Source organism: Gouania willdenowi, chromosome 14, assembly GCF_900634775.1.
Source record: "Gouania willdenowi chromosome 14, fGouWil2.1, whole genome shotgun sequence".
Taxonomy (NCBI): Eukaryota; Metazoa; Chordata; class Actinopteri; order Blenniiformes; family Gobiesocidae; genus Gouania; species Gouania willdenowi.
Window position 1 is genome coordinate 23,972,337 of NC_041057.1, and position 20,381 is coordinate 23,992,717.

The 20,381-nt window shown below is 40.5% G+C and overlaps 1 protein-coding gene across 2 annotated transcripts in view; it reads right to left on the reverse strand.

Annotated features, from left to right (window-relative positions):
• Positions 1 to 5,258: 5,258 nt before the first annotated feature.
• The window catches only part of rnf43 (ring finger protein 43), a 143,511-nt gene continuing 128,388 nt past the window's right edge, over positions 5,259 to 20,381 (reverse strand). For both annotated transcript variants that reach the window (XM_028467102.1, XM_028467103.1), the window contains exons 3-9: positions 13,134 to 13,208; positions 12,913 to 13,044; positions 12,218 to 12,319; positions 11,974 to 12,144; positions 11,785 to 11,887; positions 9,345 to 10,817; positions 5,259 to 8,034 (exon numbers count right to left, since the gene is read on the reverse strand). In XM_028467102.1, the coding sequence (XP_028322903.1) occupies positions 8,009 to 8,034; positions 9,345 to 10,817; positions 11,785 to 11,887; positions 11,974 to 12,144; positions 12,218 to 12,319; positions 12,913 to 13,044; positions 13,134 to 13,208 (2,082 nt within the window). In that variant the 3' untranslated portion in view covers positions 5,259 to 8,008. The remainder of the gene's footprint in view (positions 8,035 to 9,344; positions 10,818 to 11,784; positions 11,888 to 11,973; positions 12,145 to 12,217; positions 12,320 to 12,912; positions 13,045 to 13,133; positions 13,209 to 20,381) is intronic.

The window sequence follows — 20,381 nt, forward strand, 5'->3', positions numbered from 1 at the left end:
GTTTTGGACCCAACCACTAGAGGGCACCGCCCTACCTTGCACGGTTTAGCCTGCAGCACCACCTTTACCCAAGGAAAAATAATAATAATAAAAACCCTCGCGATTACAATAGGGTTCCTAACACCGCTGGTCCTAGGAACCGCGTATGCTTACATACGCGGTTCCCTGGCCCCGCGGGCTTGGCCCCCTAATAATAACAGCAATACTAAAAATTCTGATAATATCAACAAGGATAACAGCAAATGACAACATTTAAAGTGTTCATAAACAACATGGCAATCATAATAACCTAGTAAGGGAGATTGTAGGATAAGCAGTTGTGCCGTAAAAAGAATCAAATAGAATGAATGGTGGGAAATGTACCAATATGTGCTTGTGTGAGGTTTAGTGGATATAAGGCGTAGTGGTGATGTGTTTGGTACTCAGAAAAAAAGCCATAAGGAGGGGGGTTGAGTGGTGGAATTGTTTAGAGTGGTGGGTTTCCAGACCAGTGTGATCTGACAGAAGGTTCTTCCAGTGGGTTATGTGTATTGACTTTTTAGATTTCCAATTCATAAGGATAGTTTTCATTGCGATAGCCTAAGGAAGTGAGGACTAATTTGTTATTAGTTTTATGCAGATATGTGACCTAAACACAGTAAACACAGGGAGGGGAATAAAGGGATGTAGCAGCCAAAGAAGGTGGAGAGTGATTGTGTGACTTTCTCTCAAACTCTTGGATAGGAGTGAATGTAGGTGTCTGGGCAGGTTGTGTGCAGTGGAGACATTTATCTGGTGCAAACCCCATCATGAACATTTTCTGACCTGTGTAGTGTAGAGGTCGATCAATATATCGACCGGCCGATATATTGACTTTTTTCAAGATCGGCCATCGGCCAAAAAAATATAAAATTATTATTTTTTATTATTATTAATTAATTAATTAATTATTTTTTTGACCATCACCAGCCCTCCATAAGGAAGAGTAAGCAACACTTTATTATAGGAAGATATAAAAAGAGAGGGCAGTGTTACACCTTGGTGAGGGGGAAGGGAACAAGGAGGAGAGACTCAAGGTAGGAAATAGAAATGGGTGAGGAAGAGTTGATTATTTTAAAGTGAGAGAAAGATGTGATGTTGTAGTTGTGCATATGGTGACAAGTGTGAAGCTTAGGTATAATGGTGTTGGCTGTGAACAGAGGGAAGGAGTGAGTGGTTATACCTAAAACAGGTATTTACTTTAAACCCACTACTTGCACAGTGTATATTGTCGTGCTTTACTGCTACTTACCTGTCCTGTACTTTTTGTTTTATTTGGTTGTGTACGGGTATATTTAAAGTTCAATAAATGTTAAGAGTTCTATTGGTGTATTCAATTTATTCTCTAATATATACATTTATATCATGAGTGTTTCAATTGTCTTTCATAATCAATGTGCTTTAAAAAAAAGTATATCGGCTTTACATATCAGTCATCGGCTAAAAGCTTTTTTAAATAATTGGTATCGGCCTTTCAAAATCCCATATCAGTCGACCTCTAGTGTAGTGATGCCTGTGAAGGATTTTATATTGAATTCATTGGAGATTGGAGTTTCTTGTCATGAAATACATGTGATCAATAGGTCTGTTTGCCATTTTATCGATGTATCAAGGTTGTTTGATCTGCCTTGGAAATTAGTTTGTATATTTTGGAGAGTGATTTCTTTTTTGTGACGAATGTACTTAGTAGTTCAATATATTCAATTTAAAGATTAAGGTTAACTGTAGTATTTCTTAATTTGGACTGTGTGCATGATTGAAGTTGTAAATATCTCAAGAATTGATCACTCCTGATGCTGTACTCCTGGACCAAGTCGGAGAATGAAACCAGTGTGTTGTTGTGAAAAATGTGCTCTAGGTGTGTGATGCCTTTTCTGTCCATATGAGGAAGTTGAGAGGTTATTATTTGATCTGGAAATCTGTGTTGTTCCAAATGGGAGTGAATTTAAGATAGTTCTAAAATGGAGTGTGTGATTTAGTTTTATTTCCACAAGGCAGTCAGAATTTCTGCTATTGTTAAAATCTTAAAAGATGGAAGGCGTTTGATCGACTGTTTGAGAAATGGTAGATCTGAAAAAGGTATATCTGTGCAGAGTGTTTGTTCTATGTCTAACCATGATTGGTCTGCCTGATTTGGGTCAATTCACTTGAGTAGGAATTGCAGTTGGTTGGCTAAACTGTAGAGATAAAAGTTTGGAGCATCCCGTCCACCAGATAGTTGTTTTTTTTTTTTAGAGTTGTTTTATTTTCCAGTAAAACTTGGTTATTATAGAGTGGAGGGATTTAAACCAGTTGAGAGTGGGTTGTTTGGGGATCATTGCAAAGAGGTCGTTTATTTTAGGTAACATTGTCATTTTTATTGTTGCTATCCTGCCCATGATCTTTGCAGCTCTGGGTTAGCCTGGACATGAGGGGAAGAGGGAAAAAAATTCATACATTTAAAATATGTCATGATCTGGCTTGTCGAGCCATGACAAAGAAAAGGAGGGACACAGTAAAGTGCGTTTAGTTTACAGGATTTAATTATAATAAACCATACAAACTAAACCAAAAAACAGGCCAATGCCAACCAAGCATAAACAGGAAGCCACCAGAAAGGAGCAGAAAATCAACAGCCTGGAGAGGTGACAGTGAAACCTTAAATAGTCAGTCCACTGGGTGACTGGCCAGGTTCTCCCAGTCAGTCAGGCTGGTCGGTCAGCTCAGGACTGTAGAAGCTGCTTGATGATCAGCAGCAGAGGATTACAAACAGTATCTTTATTACCATTGTACTGCATGAAACAAAACTAAAATGATATGAAATCAAACACAGAGATCTTATGTCAAAATAATTTATTTGCATATAATTGGAATGAAAACAGGCTGATACATCTGTGATGGCACCGGTCAGTTTCCATATAGAAACATTCAGTCTATACAGAAACCACTCTTTCAAACCCGGGCAAAATGGATAAATATATTAGTAAATAAATATATTACTGACATGTCACTATATTGAAATGTTCTTTATAAAATACAACACTATTTCATTTCGGCTTTGTTGTTCTTTTTAGTACACAGTTTCCAGAATTTACTGACATATCCCTTAAAGCTCTGGAGGGACTTTATTTTCCATGCACTTGGTTAAAAAAAGGCAGTTTCAGTTCACTGTTTTTTGCAAATGTGACAAAAACAAACAAAAGCAACACAAGGGGTCTTTATCAGGAGATCACATCAAATAATCAGCAGCACTGCCTAAGTCTACGTCCTTAACGCAGATGTTTGGGGTTTGCTACTGAATTGATAACAATGAGCTTTATATTTCTTAGTTTTTCTATTGAAAAGCTGCTTGAGCCAAAGTGCTGCTGTAATTCAGTCATTTCCATCTCAGTCTCTGAGACTGTTTGGGTACAAAAAGTACAAAAACCCTGGTAACATCAGCCCGAGACTTCCCTGTGGAAACATTCAGAGTGAGGTATCATTTCTATGGACTGCAGGTGAAGCTGTTGCATGATTGTCCAGAAAATATACGGATTTTAAAGGGTTCCACTTCAAATCGAGCGTGTTCTCTCTTGTTAGTGCGAGAACAGGTAAGAAAAGGCACAGAAACAGATCGTTAGGTTTGAGATTTAGCCTCCTGACTTCAACTAAAAAGAGCTACAAATGTTCAAAATTTCCTCATATGGGACTGTGAACTCGTTTAAAAATATAAGGCATATGTGAGGGGTTTAGTAAGTGCTAATAGTTACACTGTAATACCCATGAGCACGTGCTCCTTTGCTCTGCTCAGTCTGCAGTCAGACTGCAGAACAACAAACAAAATAAAAGTCTTTCACAGTTTTCCTCAGCCTTTGGGAGAAAGTCAACACTCAGTTGACTTCATTTGTTTCTTTAGGGCTTTGCTCTTTAAAAAAACTTATACAATTTAGTAGTTTTAACACTAACAAACCTTTTGTTTAATAAAATAAAAATAAATAAACAAAAATAAAACAAATATTTTAAGCCAGTCTTTTAGTGAATTTCTGTTGAGGTTTCTTCTTTAAAGCTATAGTATCTAAGACTTAGCAAGTACCACATTCACACCATAAGAGGCAGTAGTGTGTAACAAAAAATATTGTATATAAAAGGCCTCCGATTTTCCATTATCGCAGAAAATGGACGGAAAAATCAGATTTCATGTTGACATGCTATAAAATGTGTTGAGGTGAACAAAAAGTTCCAATTATTTGGACTGCATTCAAATCTGAAAAGGCTCTGGTACAAAGACAGGTTTAGCTGATGGGCTAAACCTGTCTTTGAGCTGGTGATCTTCAATCACACGTCTGAGCAAGACTACATGAAATGTGAGGGTGATTCGCCGGTTGGTGGTAACTAGAGGTTTCACAAATAATGTTTTGGAATCATATCACACATTTCCATGGTTAAACGGGTGGCTAAGGGGATAGCATTGTGGCTAAAGTTGTTCTTACAGCGTAAGCTTCGATATTTAACCATCAAGTAACCATCAAGTTTTTGTGAATAATATGAAGCATATAAAATGTATAATTAATAACAGTAGTTGGCTCTATTAACCCCTATTTAGCATGTTTGGTAAGATCTCTGGAAGTTTAATATCCAGTAAAGTCATTTAAACAAGAAAAGACAATGAAACAAAAATGAAACGGAAAAGTCTAACGTTGCACATTATTGGTAAACCCTGAAACAGAATTTGGGGAATTTTGAAATGGAAAATGGGAGTCCCCATGAATGGGAAGTTCTATATGAGAAATTGTTTGTGGTTTGCCAATATATTTTGTCTTCTTGTGCTCGCTATATTGTCTGCTGGTATCATCATTGAAGCCACATTAGCAAACCAACATCATTTCAAAACCAATCTGTGTTAACAGAGTGGAGCATCACTACTAAGTCCAGCTAACCTGTCACCTTAAGTGACCCATAAAAAGACACTGAGGCGGATTCACTAAGATCTAAAATAAAGGGTGGTAAATCCTATGGTGGCGCTGTTTCCTCACCTGCTGTGGGGAATTCACTAACATTGAGGTGCAAATAGGTGCACGTATAGACGTGGCTGAGACCGCCCTATTTAAATGAACATTTTGCTTGTTCAACGTGAAGAGGTGTGTGCACAGAAGCACAAAATGACATTTGGAGAAGTTAAATTGGAGGCAGGTGGACTTATCTGTCTGCTGCACAAACATTTAATCATGTAGAAAACTCGACTTTTCTGTAATTTAAACATGATAAAAGTGCTATTTGGGCTTCATACACATGCCCAAAGTGTTTTTCATTGATTCCCTCAATCGTTAGTTAGAGGGTGATTTGCTCCTTTCTTACTGCAGGGTGAGCCCAAACACCTCGTTCCAATTTGATGATGCGTTCCAAGTTTGATGACTAATTTGACGCTGCACTGAGCTGGAGAAGCCGCGCCTCCAGGAAGCTCTCTGCCGTGATTGACATGTAAACAGACACGCCCACAAAGGTGAGCATTTCAGCATCCTTCACGCAGTGCTATGTATGTATATTCTACAGTCTCTGTATGTATGTCTCGTGTTTATAAAGCAGCATGAGCTCGGCTACGGAGTGGGTGGGAGGAGGGCGGGCCGTCCTCTGGCCCTACATCACCAGGAGGAGGAAGTCAGTGTCCCGTCTATAGACACGCCCACTCATGAATATGCATAAGTAGGATGCAAATCAGCCTGTTTGTGTAGAGTTGCTCAGAAAGTGACTTTTCAGAGGCTAAAACTCTGGAAAACTGGCGAGTTTGGGAAAATAAACCTCTTAGAACAAATGGCGATAAGTGAAAAATAGCTTTTAATAAACTTTAAAAACAATTGATATTTTCCCCGCCTAATTTAATGTGACTGTTCCGTCTTTTCCTGTAACTGTGCTCTTTGCTGTCCATGGAAAACAGGCAGAATTGGGACAGAAACCGTCCTATTGATCTATTGCTGCCATTGATCTGAATTAATGCAGCAACACAGTCTGTCAATCAGTTGATCAGCATCTACTGAGCATCATCCAGCAGGTCTGAGCTCTTGAGCAGCGCTTGTCACGCACTTTCAGATGTGAACCTGGTGCCATCACTCCGTAAATGACGCAGCTGGTCAGCTGATTCTGGCCTGACACTCCTGCCATCAACGCGACACGAGAGTTTGACGATCAAAACATGGAGATGAAGACACAGGAGCTCACTGGAGCGGTGTGTCCAGAGCGACATCCATGCGATATCCGCGCATAGCATCCTCTGCACCGCAGCGTCACCAGACTCCACACAGGCAGCCTCACGTTCAGCTGTTTCTCTCCCTCACACACACTTTACTCTGTATTTTCAGTGGCTGTTAATATTGACTATTGTTGTATGTTAATTTTTTTCTTATAGTAGAAAGGTTAACTGGAGCCTTTTTTTCCATCTCGGCTGTGTTTTGTGTCAACATTCAGAGCAGCAATGATCTCTGTGTGTGAGTTTACACCTGCCTGTGGGTTGTACTATCTTCGGCGCAGAAAACAGTCATCACAAACAGTTACAGATTTGATTAATTGCATTGCGTCCACTGCAATCATTTATTTGCATTCCACCCTCCCATTTTTTTTGCCCCTCTTGAGAGATCCGCCTACATATTCATCAGAATTTGGATTGTGACGCATTGTGACGTGCAGAAGACGCACATTCCTGATTCCCTGGAGTTTGTACCCCTTATTAGTGCGTGGAGTGATGGATTGATGATGTTTGCACAAGTTTTAATACCCCTAAACATTTAGTGAATCCGCCCCATTGTCTTTTAAAATTTGATATCTCACAAAATGATCCGAATGAAACAGACGCATGGGCAAAATAGAGATGTATCATACTGAACCCATTAGGATAGTCAATATTGGCCGTGAGATAATTGAATAAGCTGGGACTAAGACTAAGTAGTCTTGTAGGACTTTGTCTTTCAGATAAATTTATTATCTTTTTAATAATTTTCTAACAAATATTATTAAACCATTTTGATTTTTTTTTACTAATAATACAAATAATAATAATAATAATGCATTGAATTTATATAACACATAGTAGACTTACTGTTACTTACTGTATAGACTTAATACATTTTGCATCATTCTTCATGAGACTTGAAAATATAACAGCAGCACTCTAAGCTTGAATTCACCTGTTTTGGAGCTTTAGTTGCTGGTAACCAGATGATGGCCAAACCCCAATGAAGGATAATACATTGAGGCCAGTTTGTCATAGTCTGATCACGGTAGGTTTAACAGCATTGTGGTCAAACGTGAATAAACTACTAACGACAGGAAGAACGAAAACAGGACAATATAGCTTGTTCGAAGAAAACACAATTCAGTCTTTTAGAAAAGTGAAGATAAAAACAGATAAAAATCCCCGAACAGAACAAAAATGATCCAATTAACTAAGGAAACAGCTGCCATTATTGAAATATTGAAAACTAGGCTCAGCATCCAGAGATAATGCTGTTAGAAAGGGCGAGCGATGAGCTTAATCTTCTTTTGGACAGGCTGTGTGTGCTACATGGTTGTGGCCAAAATAAAAACCAAAATCACTACAGCAGGATCCCATGTGTGAGGTACGGAAAGAAATCCAAGCTGAGGTAGGCTCAAGAGAAAAGCATCTTAGCTGAGAGTGGCCTCAGCAGCAGAAGGCACAGGTGTGAAAGAGAAGTACCACCAAGATCAATCTTGTTATTTAGTGATAGAAAAAGAAAACTATCATGAGAATTTATGACAGCATGCATTCGCCTACAGTAGCTCTCCTTTGGGGCATGTGAGTTGTTTCCAAAGCTCCTCCCTCATTGATCACTCAGTGAAATTCGATATAAAAAAATTTGATGATTCTGATATCAGAGATCATTCCATGGTGTGAGTCTGAACTTGTGTACCCACCAGGGGAAATGTCTCAACAAAGGCATTGCTGGTGAAATTATGTGAAAGATCTGGGAGCTGGTGAGAGGTGTGTGTGTGTGTGTGTGTTCTGGCTCTGGGAGAAATGTTGTTACACTCCTGACTCCTCTTCTGATCCTGTGGAGACATAAACATTGAAAAATCATTCTTAGTTTACAGAAAAAAGCACACAAGTAGATTAAACAAGAGAACTTAGAGAGTGCAAACCTCCACCAAGCACCAAATATCCTCTTTACCAGATATCGTCATCTGTAACAGTGATCCTGATCATGGCACTATGATCACTCACACAAAATGCTTGAAAAACTTTTTTATTTATATTGATACAGTAGGTAGGTATATAGGAGTAATTGAGGAACCAAACTGACAAAGCTGAGCAAATGTTCAGACATGATTTTTATTGTGTAATTTGACCAATGATGAGAAATAGGGATGTTTTGATTTTTCAAACTAATCCAGAATCAGCGTAATGATCCAGATCCCCTCTGAAATGTTATGGAATCTTCCATGGCGTAAGGTCTATTTTTTTTTTTTAATTTGTCAAAATATGTTAAGTGCTTGTCATGTAATCCTGCTAAAAGGTAAACAAACAAACACTGGTTGAAATATTACCTCAGCCAAGTAGGTAATAAACATAATGAATGAATAAATACCGTATTTTTCGGACGATAAGGTGCACTTAAAATCCTTTAATTTTCTCAAAAATCGACAGTGCGCCTTATAATCAGGTGCGCCTTATGTATGAAATTAATGTCAAAATGTTTTAGTACAACTTTGGTAAACTATGAAGCTGCACCACTTGATGGATTTTTGGCGCTTCAGGGCTACCGTAGTCAGACGCCCCGTGGAGTGATATGTACCAGTACTGTGCTTCAACATACTGAACTGAAAGTGAGTGTAATGTTCTATGTTTTATGTGTTAAACCTGAACAATGTTGAGAATTATTGTTAATGAGTTGAATAAAGTTTGACATATCTGACTATTTTGTTTCGCTTAATGAGCCTTAATAATAATAATAATAATAATAATAATAATAATAACAAACCGGTGAACCTTATAGTCCGGTGCGCCTTATGTATGAAAATAGACCCGGTCAGACCCATTCACTGATAGTGCGCCTTATAATCCGGTGCGCCTTATAGTCCAAAAAATACGGTAAACAAATGAATGAATAGAATAAATTATCATGAAGGCTTTGAGCGATGTGGCTGAAAAATCTGTTGCTATATAACTTATCTGTGTATATTGTGTTGATGCTTCATTACTTCCAATATCATTTAATCTGCATTTTTTTTGTCTCATTTGGTTGAAGCTGTTACTCTGAATAAGGGAAAATGATGTGCTTTCAAGTAAATAAACACACTTCCTACATGAGTGTATGACATAGCTACAATACGATTACTGAGTGTAGGGGTCAGTCACTCACCCTGATTGTGATGAAATGATTGGCAGTACAGACAGATGTCTGTGTTGCGCTCAGCAGCAGGTCCCTGGTGAAATCTGCAGGGAGGCCTGTCCATAGTGCTCCCAGGTACCAGCAGCTGAGGCTCTGAGCGGGCCTGCTGCACGCGTTTCTGCCACACAACATGTGCCCCGGCACAGCATGGCCATTCCTCCATCCCTGCAGAGTCTAGAATGAGTGGCACAGAGAGGAGGGCCGGGTGCAGCTCGGGGGGAGAGCAGCAGAAGCCCGGGCTTTTGCTGTAATGGATGTGGATGCTGCGGTCATCCTGCAGGTCAAGGCTCTGGTGGAAACGAACGGAGGGCCCGTCGAGGACACATCGAGCTGAGGGGTGAGTGTGACCCTGGTGGCAGCAGCGGGGCGGGAGTTGTAAGGGGATCGGGGAGACGAGAACAGCTGGTGATGTAGAGCTGTTGGAGTCCTGACACTCAGAGCCCAGGCCAGGCCGCTCCGAGGGCTCGGGGCAGTGGCAGGGGCTGTGCTTAGTGGGACACACAGGTGAGTCTTTGTCCACCATGAGAGGAGCAGGAGCAGGAGCAGAAACAGGAGCAGCAGCAGCAACAGCCGTCTGCTCCTCCTCTGAGCCTCTGCTGGCTCCTTGGCTGTGCTCCCCCTCCTCATAGTGATGGTGTCTGTGGCGGTGATAGTGGATGTGGCTGAAAACAGTCTGAGGCTGCTCCTCTGAACAGCCCACTTTGTTTACCACAGAGTCCAGAGACCTGGGCCGGGCCTGGGCTCCAGCCTCCAGGCTGTGTCCAAGACTTGGCCCAAAATAAACAAAAGGATCATAGTCACTGCTCAGAGAGCTGCGGAAGGTGGACCAGCTGCCATAAACACCTTGTAAGGACACATCGGTACAGTTGAGCACTGAGTCACTGGAGGAGCCGTGGCACGGCCCAGAGCTGGAGTCACTGGCCGGCCCATCTGCCAAGTACCCGCTCCGCTCCGTGTGGTAGCTGCCACCCGAGCAGCTTCCCTCATCCTGCCGGCTGAGAACAGCTCCTCGGGTCTGTGCAGGGCCGGAGATAGAGTGATGCAGCCGTGAGATGGAAGCGCTGCGCTGAGCTGGACAGGATGATCTGTAGGTTTGGCAGGACTGACGCGGGGTGTAGTGATGAGTAGTTCTGCAGTTACCTCCAATCCTAAGGGGCCTCCCAAGGCCTTCTCCTGGGAGGTGGTACCCACAGCTCGAGCCAAGCGGCCTGCCGGAGAAGAACCTCAGTGTGTGAGGGTCAATGGCCGAAGAGCCACTGTAGTGGCCCAGATTAGGATAAGGTCCAGAAGGCCCTCGGGGATAGTGAGGCCTCATGGAGAAAGGAACGGCATGCTGAGGAAAAGAATGGCTGTGTGGGTTGCTGTAAGGCTGTGAGTGCAGGAAGCTCTGGCTCAGCTCTGGATTCTGATGGGTTCTGTTCCTCTGGGGTTGCCGCTCTGTCCCTGTGGGCCGACACAACAATCAGTGATACAGACACTTAACCTTATCCCAAATTATTAGATCTTGTTTTTTCAGGGTAATGGGTGTCTGCTTTCTCCACCTCTCAATGGGAATTGGGTAAGGATACATACTGGACAGGGCACCAGTTCATCGCAGGGAATTACAACAACCACTCACACTCACTCCTACGGGCAATCTAGAAACTTCAATCAACCCAAGATGTTTTAGGATTGTGGGAGGAAGCAGGAGAAGCAGGAGGAAACCCACGTAGCATGGGGAGAACATGCAAACTTCACACAGAAAGGAACTGAGTGTCTACACCAGGGCTTGAACCCCAGGACCTTCTTGCTGTGAGGCGGACATGTTAACAACTAATTCACGGTGCGCTACTAACAAAAAATGCCCCATTAAACTTAACTATTCAATGTATTCTAAAAATCATTATTTGAAATGACATACTTTAGTTCAGCAAAGTGATATTTTCTTATTTTCCTCTTTAAATTTGGATGTTCTTTGCTTGTTGGTCGGGGTCAAAAAATGTGTTGTGATTCCTTTCCAGTGATTCACAGGCATTTATAAAGACATTAGTTCACTTTCTACATATGTGTGTATCCTAATATCTGACAGTAGGTGCTTCAATTTCTACATATGTGTATCCTAATATCTGACAGTAGGTGGCTCCAATAAGCAGCTAATTATAAGTAACTATACTTTTTAATTACTGGATTCTCATTATTAGTGTAACCCTCTTCAGCCTCACCACTTTCTATTTATTCAAAGTTAATTTTAAATTCAGCCCAACTGTGATATCTTCCAATATCCGCAGTTCAAACCACACACCAAACTTTCTTAATGTGATTTTAAATTATTATTAGCATTTTCTAAGTAAGAAAATGGCATGAAAATAGTTGATTCCCATGACAAAGAGCATCCTTTCCAGGACTTAACTGCACTTGTGTTTGCCCTCACCAATTATGTTGTGCATGCAGAGGGGACAGGTGCGGTGCTGTAGCAGCCAGGGATCCACACAGTCTTTGTGAAACTCATGAGCGCAGGAGATGATCCTCAGGTGCTGTGATACAAATTCAAACACAACTGCTGAGTTACAGTCAAGTATTTACTTCACATGTTGTGTCTCCATCTTCTCTCTGCTCTAACCTGCCCGTCCTGAAACTCCTCCAGACAGATGGCACACACAGGGCTGGAGTTGGAGCTGCTGGCTGAGCCCCAGGCTGCGTAGTGACGCTGTGAGCCGGAGCAGCCCTGAGTGCTGTAGGTTCTGGTCTCCAGTCGGCTGATGGCCCTCATGGTCTGCTGATGCACAGAGTCCTGTAAGTTGCAGAGGGAGACAATATTAGACATGCACTGTCACTGACCCAGCAGTGCTGTTGCTTTCACTCACCCAGGTTCTGTTGGCCCTGCACTTATAGCGGAAAGCAAAGATCAGGACAATAGTGAGAATAGCCAGGACGATGGTGAGCAGGATCCCCACGTCGTATTGAGGCTGATGAAGATGAACAATCATTTTTAATCAAAAGACCAATCTCAGATAGATTTAAAGTGAATTCTCATTTGGTCCAGCTGACATTAAATAAAAAGATCCTAATTAATGAATCTGATTGAACATTTTCATTGCCATCGTGATGCATCGTTCTTTTTGTGTACATTTTTATGTACAGTATATGTTTTTCCACATATCAATAACTGTTGGGAGAGGACAGTAAAAAGATGAATTGCAATTTGGATACATTTTGGTCCTGCTGTTGGTATATAGTTGCCATTATTGTGCAGAAGAATAAACTCTTTGGTGATGGTGTAGTGACATATGAAGATAGAATATTAGTGAAAACAGGCCAAAGACTCAGACAGTATATAAATTAGAGTGAACAAAGGGAGTAGATGTGTGCTCACCAGTGTGACAGAGCCATTTGTTGGAAGCAAACATTTCTAAGTTCCATGTGCTGATGCTAATGGGGATCGTAATAAACAAACATACATTCATGTGGAGACTTGACTCATGTCCTTTAAATGTTTTAGTTTTGATCCCTCCCAGAAGGACCAAATGGAAGTCTGGGATGTGTGTGCTTTAGCACTTACCCACTTAGACTCAACTTTGATCTCAATGATAACGTTGGCCTCCTCGTTCTTGTTGACTAAACCCATCAGCTCCTCGGCATCCTGGGCGTCCACCAGGATCACTGGACGGGGCAGAGAGTCGGTTTCTCGGAGCTGCAGGTTCACCAAAAAGAGGAAGCATTTTTCAAGAGTGAGATTGAAAAAGTCACTTTCATTAAATACATATTTTTTGGATCACACACCTCAGCAGCAGCCTGATCATCATCGCTGACATCAAAGATAACAGCCTGAGCACCTTTTTCTAGCGCCATGTTGGCCTGAAGAAAACAGGAAATACATTTAGGCTTAAAAAAACACAAAGAGCCATGACTGTTATAGACATCTGGATTTTAAAACATCTGGAAGAGGACACTGGTATCCCTTAGTGCACATAGGTCAAACTCAAGGCCCCACGTCCTTTTATTTGGCTCCCGAGATCTTAAAGCATATGATTGTTCATGATTCTTTAAAGCGCACCTTGAACATAAACTACATCTCCCACAATGCTTGTCGAATTTTGATCTACAAAGTGGCAGCATCCCATCACTAGACTGCAGCGTTTTCATATCTGGGTCAAACTAACCCCCATATTCCCCTGGATGCGGCTCCGCTGCGTTATGTCACCGCCGCGTCACGGGAGCTGATAGGTTTCCATTTTAGTCTATGTATTCATTTCCACCGGGTCCGCTGCGGTGCGTGTCTGCTCCTTCCCAGATGCGGTAGTCCGGTGCCCTCCCCCAGATATGGGCTTCTATTTCTGGCGGACACCGGAGCACGACGTATCAATCAGCACAGAGCAAATGAAGCCAAACAGGAAATTAAGCACGTACTCCTCAATAAAATATCGGGTTACTTTTCAAAATAAAACACTTCAGATTATATTTCAAGTAACTACATCACCAAAACGTCATAATGTGTAAAAACAAATTCACATTCACTATATTGATTCCTCTCATACTGTAACTGTACTGGAAACTGCAGCAACTTTGATTTAGTTCATGTTTTACTGGTGCAGTTTTATCTCTTCTCTGTTGCTAAAAAATGTGGCTGTGACAAATCCAGAGTCCAACCTTCTTGTACTACTTCATTAGGAACACTGACATGTTCTTTGGTAACTTTACATGAAGTTTTATAAATAAGGCTAACATTACGCTGTCATTATCTGTTATTAGCATGAATAAGCCTTTTCACACTCTCAGAAATCTCGCTCTTGTCCAGTTCTCGCGCATGAGGTCAAAGGTCACGAGGGATAAACTCTCCATGTCTGACGGTGAAAAAAGCGAGTCTGACAGAGATTTAGATATTTTTTTTTACCGTTGTAGTGTTGATTTCTTGAAAGATTGTTTGCAGAAACGTGGTATGGGTCTCCAAGGCAGAGATACCGATTTAGCTGCTAAAGCTAATGGTGCACAGGAGCTGAAAATTCATGTTTTTCCTGACTTTTCAGACACAATAAAGTGAATAATTTTCAGTAAAAAACTGGAAAAAGTGTGGTGTTCTAAAACGTTTGACAAGTATTTTATATTTACATCAATGCAAAGCCAAATTATTTGTAATTTGAATATGTAATATTCAATCAAAACTATGGTAATTTAGCAATATGTATATAAATATATAGATACATATGTATATGAGGGCAACAAAAATGCGGATGTGGCCCTAAAAATCCGATTGACACCCCTATTGTCTTCAAACAATTAACTCTACACTACAGCATTTCTATAGTCAGAGGGAACTTGTTGCAGTGTCTCAACCTACCAGTAGGTGGTAGTATTGTCACAAGCTTCAGGTGAAGACAAGCAGGACCAAATTGTGTAAAGCTCCTCTGACTTCTATTCAACTACTGTGGAAGTCAACTATTGAGAGCTGAGACTGGCAATGAACTAAAAAGGAACTCATACTAATGCACTAATCACAGCATTTGGTACGTACAGATTTACTCTTCTTACTATTGAAAGTATCAGAAACACACAGATATTACATTTCATAAACAACAAATGCAGGGATCAAACAATACAGCATGTGTATTATTATTTTTTTTACTAAAGAAACAGGAGGAAAACAAGCATTACCCACGATTATAAACAGTAATACAGAAAAACATGTATTTGCAGTAAAATAATCTGTTGAAGTGATACTAAAAGGCTCCAAAAGTTAGTTTTTCAGACACCCAACATATAAAAAGTATTGATTTAATCCTGCCTTCCATCTCCAATTGCACATATTTGTAACACACATTAGGTAGGTTTCCAACACTTTGCTTTATATATCAACTTTCGCTAAATCCGTGTCACCCAGTGGGAGTGAAACAAAGTTAGAAATGGACCAATCAAAATGACTTTCCCAACTCATGGAATAAATGACATCTGCATAACAGTTCAAACTGATATGTGTATAGACTTAACTGAACTTTGAAGCGATGACAATCAGTCATCCTTGTTCTGTCAAGTAATAGCATGTGCAAAAATACACAAGTTGACAGAAAGAGCGAGACACTGATGAACAGACACAGCTTTCATTCAAAGGTAAAGAAAGCTTATTGTAAAAGTCTGGTTTGAAATAAAACTTTGCCACAAAAAGTTAGTATAATCAGGCGTTCCACACAATCAAACATTAATCTGGCGTTAATGAGGGAGAAGAAAAGAGAGATTTTAACTGTGGAACGGAAAAAAAAAAATGTGTCCGATCCTCAAACTGCAATAATCTGATCAAATCAACCTGTTACATTGTTTATCAACAAAGGCGTTTCAAATTAAAAGTGGTCTTAAGCCAGGGAGGCGGACTGGGCCATGATATCTTTTTATTTGGGCTGTCTGGAAAACAGGGAGCATGGAGATTTCCTAACACTTGTAAATGTCATTAAAATCTGTGACAATGATAAAGCTCACTTTTAATTTGAAATGCCTTTGTTGAAAAACAATGTAACAGGTGGATTTGATCAGATTATTGCAGTGTGTGGATCCGCCGCATTTTTCTGCCTGAGCCACAGTTAAAATCTCTTTTTTTTTTCTCCCTCATACGTTCCGATAGATTAACGTTTGTTTGTGTGGAAAGCTTGATTTCAATCATTTCTTACATTTCTACATTCAGCACACAGCTGCCCCTCGTGACGCTGCACCCGCTGCCCCCTCAGGAAAAGGAGTGGATGGCATGGATAAAATATAATGAAATGTAGCACATTTTGTCCCTACTAGAACTGGTAATTTTGAACATATTAGTTAGTACCATACTACTGATGGTAAAACTTTTGGCGTGCTTGACTTACTCCCCCTACCACCCCGTGGCAGTGTCAGTTAGAATAGATCTTTTCTGGGAGTCTCTTTTGTAATATTATGAGTCTGTGTGGTTTAAATTGTAACTGAGCCCAAACTTCTAGTGCAATATAATGTTTCACCTTCTCAGGGCGCTGCACTTATTCCAGGTTTAGAAGCGCGTAAGAGAAAAAAAACTTAAACCACCGGGAGAATGCGCGTAAGGCCAACTGGGACAAAGGCGAAGGTAGGTGTGCACTTAAGTCTAGGGGCAGAACAGCGCGCAGCTAGAAACTGCTGTGCGGCTTTTCTGACTTAAGTGCTTTGGAGAATTGAGCCCTTAACAAGGGTAATTCTTGCCATAGTTTTCAAACACTTCACACATTTCACTCTTATCATCAGAATAATTAATATTATATAGTTCATTGACGTTTGTTTCGCCAAACGTGGATTTAGCTTTTTCATAATATAGCGGGAGTGAAGTGAAAGGAGAAAATGACTCACAGCAACAAAGTCATCTAGGATCAGACTGCGTTTTGAAATATACTATGAGCAGGACGGGGATAAATACTGAATACACCACAGTTCATCCTGTGTAAACACCAGCCAGTGGCAGTGATTCACCAGTTCCAGAAGTAGGTGGCCTGTTCAGGACCAGCCAACAATGTTTGTTTACATCCTAGCCTAAGTGTGGTTTGCCAGCGTGGCCTGGCATCACAGCGTGTTCTCTGCGGAGCAGAAACGGACGTGGGATTTTCCATCGCCTGACATGATCTCCATGCCTGTTGACGTCTTTGCCTCTGTCATGAGTTCAACGCAGTGAAAGTTACACTGGTTTATTTCAGGAGGTAAAGTCTTTTCATCTGCAGCCACGACTGATATAAGAGACAAAGGAAGAGAACATGGGGGCAGCGTCAGACACTCACACACGCAGAGACACACCGGGACAACATCTGAATATTTATGACTACTGTATGACCCACTACCTCCTTAACCTCCAGCTAAAGAGAGCAGTGTTATATAGGTCAAAGCTGCATGCAGATGACTCTAGTTTATATTTGATTAGATGTCTTTTTTTTGTTGACACGGTCAGAGTAAACAATTGTTGACAATTCAAAAAATGGGATTTCCAAATTGTTTTCATTCAAAATAGGTTCATGTTTGTTCCACGTTTAATTATATCTTAATAGTGGAGACCTTGTAGATTTGTTTTACTGTCGTGACAATCCCCAGCGATCAGAGCATGAACAAATTATACAGTGAAATGATATGTGTGGGAAAAGGAGGGAGAGTGAAAGTGGGAAAAAAGAAAAGTATAAGGACGGGTGGAAGTAGGACGTGGAGCAGGCTGTGGTGCTACCGCATTAAAGTGTCTAATGACAGACTACAGGGCTGTGGGTGAACAGGTCTGAGGGCGACTCTCTGCTCTGTCATTTCTTCAGACTAGCCCGACACACTGGAACCATTTGTGAGACTGTGCGACGCACCCCAGTGCTAAATGGGACACAGATGAGGCGGGGGCTGCCGATAACAAAGCCAAGTAGCATGAAAAACATGCAGGTGCAACACAGGACTATTATTAACCTGCATTACCCAGGACAATTGTTTTTTTTTGTTAGTTTATGTTAGTTTTTCTTAATTTCATTAATAAGAATAATTTTACCAGTAAAATGATTAGAGAACAGACTTGCATATCAATACCACAGGAGATGAAGCCTGAGTCCAGACCAAAATGCCTGTACATAACAAAGAAATTCAGTAATTGTAGGGCTGCACGATGTTGACAAAAAACCTAATTGCAATTTTTCTGACAGATGTTGCGATTGCGATTTGATTTACGATTTATAAAAATATTTTATATATTTAAATGCATGCGTTTTAATTTAATTTTTTTTTAGAAATAATAATCCATTTTTTAGAAAATTTTAGTTTTTAACTCCTGTGAGGAAACAAAATAATTAATAAATAAAAAAAAATAAAAAAGTAATTTCAAATAATGAGTAAGATACAATTAAAAGGTATATATATAAGTTGTACTGACATGGATTATTCTGACTGCTCCTTTTTAATTATTCATGTCATATAATGATGTAACAGAGCAGCATTAATGTCACCAAATTCCCCTCAGGGATCAATGGTTTACTGAATCTGATCAGGTTTATTGATTTAGCTTTGATCAACTTCATTTAAATTATCCTGATGACATCATTCCAGACCGTAATGATTAAAAAAAAATAAATGTACTGCTAGGAGCCAGAATATTTGAAAGTATCAGAAGTTATCATTACTCTACGATGTTTCAGACTCTACAATCCCTGGCATCGAGAGTCTCTCAAACACTCTGAGCAGGTGAAGCTGATTAAAGCTGATCATGTTCACGGTGCGTTGCATCGCTACATGAGAAATGGGCGGAGCTTTACAGATATGTTTGCGGGCACTGGTTCGCTCTGATTTAGGAGTCAGTTTTTTGCCATTTTAGATGGTGTTTTGGGTGATTTAGGTAGTGTTTGAAGTGGCCAGGATGAGAGTGGGGAGGACATTTCCGCATAAAAAAAACGTCCTTTTCCTCGCGGTGACGGCTTTTCAGCCCTATTACGTCCATTTCCTCGTACAACAGTAGATTCTGTGGTCATTGGTCAATTCCATGATTGTGTTAAGGTGGATTTTACAGGGCCCTAGTGTAGTGGTTAGCGCACTCAGGGGCGGATTCACTAAAGGTTTAGTGGTATTAAAACGTGAGCAAACGTCACTCCACGCGTTAATAAGTACACGAGTACAAAGCCCAGGGAATCAGGAGTACACTGCTGCTGCGCTTCCCAATGTGTCCTCAATCCATTTAACACATTTCCCATTGATGAATATGCATAGTAGGCAGATCTCCCAGGGGGAGAAAAAATATGGGAGGAGGAAATGCAAATAAATTAATGCAGGGAAAGCAATGCGATTCATGAAATCTGGAACTCACTGCGGTGATTGTTTTAGTACCAGAAAATACAACGACTGACAAGCAGGTGCAGACACACACACAGTTGACAGAAAATACAGCGGAGATGAAAAAAGGCTCCAGTTGTGTGTGTGTGTGTGTGTTTGTGTGTGTGTGTGTGTGAGAGAAAAAAAAAGCTGGACGTGTGGCCCCGGTACAGATGGTCGCTGTGCGCAGAGATGGATATATGGATATGACCATGAATCGATGTAGCTTCGGACGCACTGCTCCAGTCTATGTCTTTCTCACTATGTTTTGACCGTCAAAGTCTCATGTCGTGTTGATGTCAGGCCAGAATCAGCGGATCAGATGCGTAATGTAAGCAGTGGTGATCAATGACGGTGCAATGGTCACATATGAGTGTGAGCGCTGCTCAGACCCACTGGATTATGGTCCGTAGATCATCTTCAAATTATTATTATTATTGTTACTATTATTATTATTATTATTATTATCTTGTTATATTATTTAGTTTGCACATATTAGTCTAACTACTCTTATACTTATATATTTATACTTCTTTTTTTTATTTATTTTTCTTTATTCTAGTTGATTGTTATTATTTAATGTTACACTATCTGAGAGAGCACAAGTCACCAAGACAAATTCCTCGTGTGTATTCATACACTCTTGGTCAATAAAGTTGATTCTGATTCTGATTCTGAAATAATGCAGACTGATTGACAGACTTATTGCATTAGATCAATAGGACGGTTTCTGTCCAAATCTGCCTATTTTTCATGGATTGATCAGAGCAAAGTTACAACCACAGGGGGAAAAATATCATTAGGTTTTAAAGTTGTTAAAAAAAAAAAAAAACCCTTCTTATTTCTTTGTTTAGTTTTCTACATTATTAAATGTTAGTGTAGCAGACATAGGAGTCCATCTGCCTCAAATTTAACTTCCTCAAATGTCAGTGTGCTTCTGCACACTGACGTCTCCACATTAAATAAGCAAAATGCTCATTTAAATAGGGGCGGTTTGCACCAGTTCCGCTTGTGCACTAATCATTGCTGCAATCTTAGTGAATTTTGTGCAGCAGATAAGGAAACTGCATCACTAAAGGCTTTAGGGAGGCTACTGGATTACCACCTTTATTTCAGATCTTAGTGAATCCGGGCCTCAGACACTCGCTGCAGTGCATACAAGCGTGTGTCCTGTAGCCATATCTGATTGGTCAGCAGCCCTGGAAGGTGGTTTTTGGTAATTCTGATTGG